Below are 12,041 nucleotides of genomic sequence, written 5' to 3'. Positions count from 1 at the left end.
CGGACCCATCAGCAGCATGATTATTATTTTAATCTATTTATGAAAATAGTTTTCAAAACTTCACAAATAGTTATGTGGATTCAGTACAACTTTAGCATTAGTTTAGAATTAGCTCAGCTCAGTTTTTGTATCAGTTCAGTTTTCTATTGATACAATATGATAGCTTATGCTGGCACTTGTTGCCATGACTAGTTTGTTTGTATGCCATGCTATGCTTTTACATGTTCAATATTCATATGTTTCAAATAACATCTTTTAAAAACATAAATTGCATCGTATGCATGTTTTAGTGAGGTAGATGGTTTCTTACTAAGCTCTCAAGCTTACAGATACTCTTTTCCTTATACTGCAGATAAAGGTAAAGGAAAGATGGACTAGCGGAGGCTAGAGGACAATGCAACGACGATGTGTGTGTGAAAAAGAAGTTTGGAATGAAGATCTTAAGGGTTTTAGCAAGTCTAACTATTAGAACCTTGTCATTTTTAGTTTTCGCATTTCAGTTTGCTCAAAAATCATGAACTAGTGAAATATGCATCACGCCATGTTTAGAATGCTAGATAATTGATGTTAGAATGCATTTCAGTTAGTTTAGAGTTGGTATATGAGATTTCTGCTCGAACCAAGGCTGAAATCAGGTTCTGATACGAAATCAGAAACCCCGATCGATCAACCGATCGATTGGGGGCCCTCAATCGATCAGTGGATCGATTGGGAGCCTGGTTCCGCGAACAGTAAGCTTCTGGATCGATCAGCTGATCGATTCAGTCGCATTCTGTCGCAAACAGTAAGCTTCTGGATCGATCAGCCGATCGATCCAGTCGCATTTTGTCACGAACAGTAGGTTCAGGGATCGATCATTCGATCAATCGGGAAATCGCTCCCGCGAACAGAGAGCTCTGGAATCGATCATTGGATCGATTGGCCAGTTTGGATCGATCAGCCGATCGTTCCAGAATATTACTCCGAGCACAGTAGCAATCTGAATCGATCCATGGATCGATTCAACACCTTGTAATCGATTGAGTCCAAGCTGGATCGATTGGGAAGCAAGGTTTCGACCAAGAATCCTTGTAATTCAGTTCCTTGACCATAGGGGATGTAGGATATGCCATGTATACCTTAGATTACATCCCTCGGCATATGTAGGACCAAGAATTTGTATTAGCTTGACCAAGTTTTAAATTGGTACAGTTTTCCGCACCTAGACTTAGTAATGGTCATGGATATATCTTAGCACAGCATAATGTGACGGTCTGGCCTTACAGCCTAGCCAGTAGAAGGCGGGTCGTTACACCTATTCAAGATGGCTAAAATCACCCAAGCAAGCGAAACTAGAGCAGAAGACCCAGACCTAAGCGAGCGAAACCGAAGCGGAAGACCGAGTGCTACTGTTGTCAAAATCGAGAATTTAGATAAAATCGTTAGAGCAGTCATAAAATTGGATCATAAAATCGAATCGTAAAATCGTAAGATTTTACATCATACTTTAAATCAATTTTAAAAAAAACCTGACATATTCTTTTTAATTGATCATTAAATAATTTAATCTAAATTATAACATATATGTATATAGAACATTTTAATTCATATAATCATAAACAACTCATATTTAAACTTTTAAACAACCAAATACTTAACATGAAAATACAACATAAACATAAATTCAAGTCTAAACTTAAATCTAAAGATAAATAAAACACAAAATAACAAATTAATATAAAGACAAATGCAAATCTAAAATTGTTCCAAAATGATATCATTTTGTCCAAAACAGTTTCCTTTTATTTACGACACAAAATTGATAAAATTATCTCAAAAATCATGTTTTTACAAGTTTAAATGTGATTTTACGATTTTGATCCGATTTTACGATTTTGCTCTGATTTTACTTTAATACACAATTTCACTCGATTTTCATAAGTAAACTCACGATTTTGTACGATTTTATGAGTTCACTCGCGATTTTAATAACATTGTCGAGCGCCACTAACCCTTCTGAGTGCTCGGACCAGAAATTTATCAACTCGCAACGTGGCGCAATTTATTGTGACGAGGATAAAATTTCCTGGAACCCTTCCAGAAAAATCCATTTTTTCTTTTTCTTTTGATTTTTAATTTTTATTAGAAAAAAGATTAAATAATTACAATGGATTTTTAAAAAATAAAAATTTATTCTTAGATAAATCAATTTCAAAATGCTTCCTAACAAGATTAACTAAAATTCAAAATCAATAATCTAAAACCTAATGCATCAACGACTCATTATGCCTTCGCTTTACAAGGCACCCGTAGAGGAACCGATGGATCCGAGAATTTTCCATCCACAATTTGTTGAAAGATCCATTTGTTGGCGGCGTAAGTATAGTGAACTCCGTCCCAAATAATCCTCTTTGATGGATTTTGGCATGCCTTCCCAACCATTACCTCTTTTACATTTCTTGTCATTGTCGATCCGCATCCGATATTTTTATTGTAGTTGTACTTTCCGCCATGCTCACAACACGCTACAAATGACAACTCAAATCCTACAAAAATCATATTTATAAGAATTTAGGGTTTAAATGTTCTTACATACCATGCTGGTGCGCATGGCTTAGGAGCTCGCGCTTACCGAGAAAATATCCACATAGGTGAAGACATTGAGCGGGAGATCCTTCCTCAGTCGACTCAATGTTTGATTTAGCTTTCGGTTGAAAAGTTAGGTCACTTCGTTGAAGGGGGCCCCACAACCAAAGCGATCCACCTCTGGTGCTTTAAGGGTGAGTCGGTCCAAAACATAAGGGAGGCAACCAAAAGGTCCGTTGTTGTGAATCCAAAAGTATCTTCCTCCTTCCCAATAAATGCTTTGCAAACACCCAAAATAAAAAAAATACAGAAAACAAAATACTTTTCTTAGCATTAGCATTGATATCTTTAAAACGAACGAACTACAAACGATCGAGAAATTAAATCCTCCTGAATGGCGAGAACAAACTTGTCCAAGATATTAGGAATGACCGATTTGACTTCGTCGATAGTCTAGTTTATGAAGTAACCCTCCGTAAGATCATTTTGGCCGATGTCAATCGTGTATAGGGCTTGAGAGAAGTACTCTTCCTTCGACAGTTGATCCTTGAACAATCCTACACACAAATAATAAGTTAATGTTTGTATTATGAACTCATGTATTAGCCAGTTGATTCTAGATCTGCAATGCAAGAGAAACCATCAATTTCATAAAAAAAAAAAGTTAAGTACAATATATAATTGTATTATGAAGTTAATGAACAAGTGATTAAGTTATGTATTAATCAATAAATAAAGAGTTTTTAGTATTGTTGTGTACCTTGCTGGATAAGTGCTTGGGAGCGAGACTTGAACTGGGAGAACTCCCAAGTCTGGACGTCCATGGAAATGGGGCTAAAGCCGGACTGGCTTAGTGTGGCATAAGGCTGCTTGATCGTCGACCCGACCGTGGCGAAGTTTGCACCGTGAGAGAAGTTGGTGCCGAAGAATTGAGATAGGCGCTCAGGAACAGGAGGCCCAGGCTACTTGCTACAATAATATTATGGTTTTACAGGTGAGATGATGGAAGACTATCAATTGCCGTAATTGAAATTAAAATAAATGAATGTATGCAACGAAGAAGTCGACAATGAGGCAGCCATCACAGTACCGACCAGCCGGCTTGCCAAAGAAGGACTCCCCGTGGGGCGATGGGGCCACCCCAAAGGCGGTCGATAACCCACCCGTATCAGAGTTGGAGTCACCTAAGTTGAAGATGGCCGGAAAGTGACAGGAATCAGAAGAGGCAGCTACAACGAGAATGGTTGGGGCGAGGAGGAGCCATTAGAGGTCGCAACTAGAAGCCATGGAGAAGAAGAGAAGCGAGATAATTGAAATAGAATTGTTGTGGTATAAATAGAGGGAAGGATATAGATAGATGTTAGAAGATTGACTTTTTCATAATTTTATCTTTGGAAATAGCTTGATTATTGTTTTCCCTCTTAATTTTATCTCATGTAAATGATTTATAGCGATCATAGATTTCTTTATCTTTAGTTTGGTAATTAAAGATAAAGATAGCTCATTTTTATTAGATAAGATTATTAATAGATGGGTTCTCTTTTAATGTTTTCTATTCTTATTTTTTTTTTAAAAAAAAATCTTTTTATTACATATGCATGAATAATTCAATTTTCCTGGTATTTATTTATTTATTTGCATTATTCTTTCAAAGAGTAAGCATGAAAAAGGCTTAAACTGATTTTTTTAGACAAATCACATTGACCGAATTTTATCATAAAAATTAAGCAAACCAAATAAGATAATATCATCAACTAATGAAATTATCAAATTAATATTAAGTATCTGAATATATATATATATATATATATATATATATATATATATATATATATATATATATAATGTTATTTCAATTTAATTAGTTTAATTGATTTATGAATTTTAAAATCAAACCGAATAAATAAAAAATTAATATTAAAAAAAAATTAAATTAAATTTTATCTTGGATGAATAATATTTGTGTTTATTGTAATAGAAGATTGCATTCAACGTTTATGACAATTAGTAAGTTATATAAAGGAAAATAAATTATGAAATTAGTTTATTATTGACTATCAAATTAATTAAGAGGTGGAACGGATTTTTAATCTTTGTGTTTTTATTTTATATTTTATATTTTATATTTTTTAATAATTTAGATATTCAACTTGAATCAAATTCTAAAGATGACCAATACAATCACATATGACAGAGAGACAATAATGATGATGACAATGATTCCATAAAATATATGACAGAAGACAATCCTTAAACTTCTCCAAATAAATTAATGATTTAAATAAGTAGTAATCCATTTGTCTTACCATATCATCCAATAAATTAGATAAATGGTATGAAGTAAAGTTAAATTAATAAATCAAATATGAAAATCTACCGTACTAATAAATATTTTATAATGATTTTTACTCACTACAATTTCTATCGTTATTGTTTGAATAAAATAACATTTTGATTTGCAAGGTGGAGTTGTGATTTAGTAAATAGAAGAAACTATAAGACATTGTTAACAAACATTAAAGATATAATTAAATATAAAAGAAATCATACTAGGTAATTTATAAAATTTTAAATTGTTACTAAACTATGATGTTTATTGTATTTAATTTATTTTAAATTTCTGAATAATATGAATACATTATATTATGTAAAAGTCATCTAATTGATTGGACTATGTTAATAAAAGTTCTTCAAATACCTTAATATTGTCCAAAATATCATAGGAATCTTCTAAAATATTTTTAAAGGATTTCTCTAATATTAGATTATGAAGAAGTTTATTTGGATTTTTTTTATATTTTGAGGGTAAGCTCTAAGAGAATTAAGGTATTTTTTTGTTTAGAAAATTTACTTTTTTATTTGTCTATTAAAATTTAATGCAACATATTCTTTCATTAATTATAACTTCATTTGGTAATCAATGTGTAATAGGTTCTTATCTGTCTATGTCTTCCATCTACCTTTTAGAGGTCGGTTATATGTTGACATCAGAATTTATCTTCCTTCCTATACCCTGAGAATTTATGAGGACATCTGGGAGCATAATTACTTTTTTTTATATACTATAATTGTCCGTCTAAACCTCTAATGCTTTGAATATATAGCCAATAAATTTATCTCTTTGAATATATAGTTAAAAAAATTTAATAGATCAAATAAGTATGAATTTAACAAATCGTATACGTTCAATACAGATAAAATTATATTGGTGAAAATATTTTTTAATATCATATAACTAATTTAAAAAATACGTTAACATTCGTACTTTCATGGAATATGGGGAGCATCTATTTTTACAAGTAGTTCACTACCAAACACACACAAAAATACTATATTTTTAGAGCATCCTTATCAAGTTTTTTTATCTAAAATATATAATTAGGATAAAAAAATTACTTTATTAAATTTAAATATTTATTTTTTTTACTACACCACATATTAGTTTCCTTATTTTTTTTTCTTTCATCTATAATATTTAGGGAATGAAATCTATTCTATAAATTTAGAGAAGTACTATTTATAAATGTTAAATTTAGTAAATAAATAGATTAGTTGATGTAAAGATTTTTTAGTTATTCTATCCAAAATTTAAAGTAAAATTTTTAGATAGGATAACTGAAGCAGACATGGGATCTGTCTTGTATATATGTTATTTTTAAATTTAGAAGTGCATCAAAAACAATCATATTGTAGTCTTTAAGTTTATGTTAACATCAGATAAATTCTTTAAATCTAATTGCTACGTATATTTATAACTAAATTAAATATTTGTTTTGTTGTTGATTAAATTAAAAGTAAAATATTTTTTATAAATGATATCTAAATTAAATTGGAAAATATGATACTATTTTGATTTTTATGAATAAGATGTTAATGTGCATGACTTTATGTTAAAAAACTAATCAAATACGAATAATTTAACTTTATCAATTAAATAAATACAATTTAAATTTTTTAGAAGAGGAACTTCGTTTATATGACACGAAATTCATTGATATTGAAGTTGTCCGAGTTTTCATAATAATAATAAAAAAATTCAACTATAAGAGATTAGAATTATTTTTATTTATTATTAAAATATAAAAAATTAATTATTTAATAAAATATCAAATGTCTAAGTTATTATAAATGCACTAATTTTAAATATTTATTTTAAAAAAATTTTGATTTCTTTCTTTTTATCGCAAATGCACCTATTTTTTAGTACTTCTGAATTTTGAATGAACACTTTTAAAGATACATCGATCTAAAATTTATCTTTAATTTATTTTTTTTCTGAATATTTATTTTCTTATTTGCATTATGTAAGTTCAGATTTTTCAATTAGGGGAATCGATGATCCGAGAATAAATTCACTTAAAAGCTTTGTGCATTACATCAACGATAACATCCGTTGTTTAGTGCCTAAAAGTAAGCACGAGAGTAGGGAGAGAACAAGAACTAGATATCGAGAAGTAATGGATGATGCAAAGGGAACAGCAGAGAACATAGACAAGCCGCGAAATCGAAACTCTTAGTAGTACAAAGCATTGGCTGAGGACTTTTCGAGTGGTCGATAAATCTCATCAATGTGACCGCAACTCTTGTACTAAGGGACCGAGCTTTTGAGCCCCAAGAAACAAAGCATCCGCCAGAACAATAAGTCCAAGCTGAAACATTGAATGAGAGAATAAGGAAATCAAAGAACTTGCACAGATTGCTAGCTCATTGGATCCTAACGAGATATTGAAGTGATACTGAGAATTTGACATTATTACCAGACGTCCGGTGAAGATCAACCGATAACTCCAACCTTCCTTGGAAGCCATAACGCGTTGTTGGTCGGTCCAACTGAAAGCATACAGCAAAAAAGCAAGAATATCGGTAGTACTGAAATTTTATTACATGAAGCAAGATTTTTCACACCATGTTGTTTACAGATGCTAACATAGAGAAGGCATCACGGCGAGGAAAACAAAAAAAAAAACTTGGTAGTGTACGAAATTACCCAAGGAATTCAGAAACTCCACCTATTCCAGCAAGTTTGAAAGGTTGGGGACCTTCCCGAGGAAAATCCTTGAATGATGGAGATTAAATGTTCATGGCGAAACTTCAGCAACACATATTAAAATAAAATGTGCTTTACGAATGAGTCGTATGTATGTGCAATATCTCAGCAAGTTAAACACGAAAAATACAACCTTACCGTCATATGCTAGCATATACCACAAATGTGCATGGCTTACTGGGCAAGCATAGTTTCAGCTTTCAAGTTCGCACATATACGAAGTGCATCTATGTTATCCACATGCATGGTGCAAATACATTCGTCGTTACCTCTTCTTCGGAAGCTTCCAAACCTCCTTGCACCCAGAACAGGTTTCTGAAACCTGCATTGTATAATTGTTCGCAAGCAGCGAGAGATCTGCAATTGAAACAGATACAGAAGAGAATTACATTTTTGAGAAAATAATGTCCTGGATGTGGCATCCATCATCTAATGACTGTCGAAAGGATAAGTTCTATATCATATAAAATAAAGAGATAAAATCAAACAAAAAATGGACCAGATCACTGCAACCTCTGATTCAATCATTATTGATACAACTTTCAGATGGTTGAACTTGGAAGTTGTATGGGAAACAAAAAGAAAGAATCGAGAATCAAAAGTGGCAAATAAGACAGCATAGATGGTTGGATAATATGTAGAGAATGATGCTTAGCTGGTTAAAAGCAACCATCTTAACAAATTAAAGAACAATAGTTCTACCCAACATCTGCTTGGCCTAGTGCTAAGCGAGCTAAATCTTGCTGTAAAAGGAGAATTTATCTCCCACCCGATATGGCGTGGGGAGCATTTTATGGTGGAGAATCTACAGCCTACTCAACTTCATAACCCATTTTATTTTCTATTCTGTGACTAAATTAACCCAAATTTCTGCTACTTACACACCTGTTCATCCTCTTGCAAAAAAAAATTAATATAATAAAAAACACAAATTTCATTAATCACACATCAATGCAGCATTTCCACATTTTACATTCACATTGCCTATAACATGATGGATAGTGTACCGGTATTATTGAAGATGTGAGAAGCAACTGAACCTCAATAAACATTTATCTAATATTCAATTTTAAGATCCATAAGTGAGGAAAATCGGCATTGCCAACTGAAATCTTATTTACCTTAGTCATATGAGATTATTACCTTAGTCCTTTCTGACATACTACAACAATGTCTGTATCTTTTGGAAACTTCTCCTCAACTTTGTTGACAAAATCCCTGAGGATATATTGGACTGGGTGTCAAGGATGGAATGTTGGTACAAAGGTACACTCATAAGGAACATACTTATCATATGCTAACATTGGATTGCCACTCCACCAACCCCCTGCAATAAAAACAACACCAAAAGATGACAACAAGTAAGCATCTCTTCCAGTTTAGAGATCCCATTCAATATACTATAGAACCCTTTCACCAGTGAGTTCTTTTGTTTATACACCATCTTTGCTACAATTAGATGTCTTAATTATGACCTCAGAAAAAGTTATGCAGAGACACAATATGATTGTCTCAATAAATTATTTATAGTCATAGTAATGTTCATAGAAAACATCATTTGAAAGGGGAAAGGAATCACTGGAAATAATATATCTTCATTTTTTTATAGTATCATTATCTCAGTATATGCCAGAGTTAAAAACTAAATATGTGATAATTCCCACAAAAACTTCAAGCACAAAACTTCAGAAGACAGTATTCAAGAAGAAGCTTATAGAATTAGCAGAGAGGTTTTCCCTAAAAAAACACATATAATCTGAATAGTAGACCTTCAACGTTTCATTTTTTTCCTTTATCAAGGTAAGTTACACATTTGATATCCCGGTTAACTGACAAGTTAAAATTTCCTTCCAATAAATTGAGGAAGGAAAAAGAAATGAATAAGGTTGCCACTTCAGGACAATTAACTGAAGTGACAAATGTTAATCTTATATGATAGATAAGGTAAGCAATCTAATAAGTTGCAGCATTGCACAGTGTGCTTAAGAAAGCGGATAGAAAACAACTTGAAGATGAATCTAATTTTTGTCTTATATGACTGCAATTCTCTAAAGTAAGCTTCTTATTATTACCCATGGCAAAGTTTGTGATTTTCCTAGAAAGAGCTCCAACATCTGATCCTTTGTCTATGTCAAATATTGGTACCCAAGTGGAACCTCTGACCCATGCCTGCAGGTAAGGTATGATATTGTCAGACTAAGGAAGAAAACCAATTTTTTCAGGAAATATAGAAAAAAGCTCTTGACGTAAAGACACCTTCTCATGCTCAGTTGAGGGGCGAACATCAAGAAGGGCTTTGTTTGAAAGTTGAATTGCATAACCAGCTTCTCTAGGCGTAAGAACCTTAACTTTCTGTTCCCTAATCTTCAAAAAGAGGACAATTTATAAACATGCAACTTGAAATTCCATATTTAATGCTGAATTTAGCATCCCCATGTACTCCTATCATATGAAAAACTGTATTTGTCCCAACTACTCAGTATCAACTACATAAATCTTATCCTTCCATTGAGCTTGTTCTATGCATTGCTATATCACTAGTAATATGTATGAAAAGATAACAAAAACATCATATTAAGAATCTAGTGTTCGTCTTGATAACGAAACAATCTGCTACATTGTTCTTCAAATGTTAAGTTCAGCACTTCCTCTGTCTACCTTTAATTGTCAGAAATATAGGAATGCAACTTAAAATTTTCAATATCCATAAGATCATTTAGCAAAAATTTCCTAGAAATTAAGTTTTGAAAAGCAATAATGACAAAGAATGCAAAATTATCCCCACATTTCTACTAGTCATCTATCTATCCATAACAGATGGCAAAGACGAAACATCAAAGTGAAATTATCTAGGGCACCAGCCTAAAAGAGTGCACAGGCCGTACAAATGGCCGATTCCTTGCTACAAATGAGATGGCATGAATGCCAGCAAGATACCAGAGATTCCCATCTTCTTCGAGCTGCAGCCATCTCTTTGGCCTGCCGCGTCTCCTCCTCTTCTCCACCAACAGCCGCATCCATCCTCACATCAGCCCTCAACCTCTGCATCGACATCAAACCAAAGCCAGACACCATAAATAGTAAATAAATAAATGAACAAGATTCACTTTTGGGGAAAGTAAAGATAGAGTAAAAAACAGTCAAGAGACAACATTGGATCGGGAAGAACATCTTCCACCGCTTTCGACAAAGAATGGCTTTGTGGCCTGCGGCAGCGGAGCTCTTCCCAGGAAGTCAGCTCGACGGCGATGAGGAATTCTATATGCGGCGAGTGTAGTCGTGAAGGTGCTCCCAAGAGCTTCCATCTCAGAGGGTTCGGCAGCTGCTAGAGAAGGGGACGACGCCGAAATGGTGGAGAGACGACGAGGCCCATGACAGTGATGGCTTATCTTAGACAAAATTTCAATTTGCCTTAAAACTAATCCAATATTTCATTTCACCTCCCATTTAAACTATCATATCACCCCTGTAAGTTTTTAAAATCATTTTGATAAGTAAAAAACATAAAGGGCAAAAAACGACCCTTGTTTTTTAAGGAATCGTAGAGGCGCATTTATTATCAAAATGAGTCACCATCCCTTGATTAATTTACCTTTCTATCCTGATTATACAATTTGTTCGGGTTTCATTAGTTTGCAAACTGGTTGGCTGGGGTGGGTGAGAAAAAAATCTTCGACATTTATTTGTGCTTTTTGAAAAAATTTAAACATTTTGAACTTTGCTCCTTTGAACTCCCTAGCTTGTTCGCCCTTCACTGTCATCGATCAACTCTACCATACCGCCTCGCCTGCTAGTTGCCGTTCATTTTGCAGCGTGTTTCTATCTTCTAACTGTATGTTATTGTCTCATCTTATATTTAGAGTTGAAATTTTAGTGCTAGTTTAGTCCCATTTGAATTTTCAAACATCTTCCTCCTCCATCTAAGTATCATTATTGTAGCATATATAGTAATTATAGCTGCTACAACAGGGGGTGGGCAGTCAATATGTCAAACCGATCAACCCACTCATATCGATCCAAATCGAATAAAAAAAGACCTCGTTAGATATAGGATCGGATGTAAGATCCTGATATTGCATTATCAGATCTAATAGGGTCGGATAGGTTCAAATTCGAATTTGATCTCTTTCCATATTTCACAAACAGCGGCTAGTTCATGGCTCCATTTGGAAGTTTCACGGATAATTTCATTACCTTCACGAGCAAGATCATGCCCCTCATTACGAGCTTGTACACACGCTTCTAAAGCCACCCAATTAGCTACTGCACCAGGTGCATTTCCCCAAGGGTGTCTCAAAGTTCCAATAACCGAATCAACCTGATTCATGATCAACCCTACTTGTAGCAATTACTGTTGATAAGTTGCTACACGTTGTAGCAGCTACTGTCGATTAGCTGTTACGTGTAATGAGTAATGTCTATTATCATT

At 33.3% G+C, this 12,041-nt stretch overlaps 1 protein-coding gene and 1 pseudogene across 3 annotated transcripts; both read right to left on the bottom strand.

Annotated features, from left to right (window-relative positions):
* Positions 1-2,262: 2,262 nt before the first annotated feature.
* Positions 2,263-5,608, bottom strand: LOC121979955 (annotated as a pseudogene).
* A 1,293-nt stretch (positions 5,609-6,901) lies between these two features.
* LOC121981560 (rhodanese-like domain-containing protein 11, chloroplastic) lies at positions 6,902-10,987 on the bottom strand. Of its 3 annotated transcripts, XM_042534149.1 has the most exons (10): positions 10,765-10,986; positions 10,550-10,654; positions 9,869-9,976; positions 9,685-9,781; positions 8,900-8,939; positions 8,756-8,830; positions 7,882-7,969; positions 7,553-7,620; positions 7,323-7,395; positions 6,902-7,214 (listed from the first exon to the last, which is right to left on the bottom strand). In XM_042534149.1, exons 1-10 carry the CDS (start codon positions 10,915-10,917, stop codon positions 7,131-7,133), a joined length of 891 nt encoding a protein of 296 aa, XP_042390083.1. In that variant the 5' UTR covers positions 10,918-10,986; the 3' UTR covers positions 6,902-7,130. The 3 variants fall into 3 exon arrangements, with proteins under 3 accessions (XP_042390083.1, XP_042390082.1, XP_042390084.1); XM_042534148.1 differs by lacking the exon at positions 7,553-7,620 and having other exon boundaries at positions 10,765-10,987; XM_042534150.1 differs by lacking the exon at positions 7,553-7,620 and having other exon boundaries at positions 9,869-9,971; positions 10,765-10,909.
* Positions 10,988-12,041: the final 1,054 nt, after the last annotated feature.

Source organism: Zingiber officinale, chromosome 5A (genome assembly GCF_018446385.1).
Source record: "Zingiber officinale cultivar Zhangliang chromosome 5A, Zo_v1.1, whole genome shotgun sequence".
NCBI lineage: Eukaryota > Viridiplantae > Streptophyta > Magnoliopsida > Zingiberales > Zingiberaceae > Zingiber > Zingiber officinale.
The sequence above is the reverse complement of the archived record's forward strand: the minus strand, read 5'-3'. Positions and strand labels throughout refer to the sequence as shown.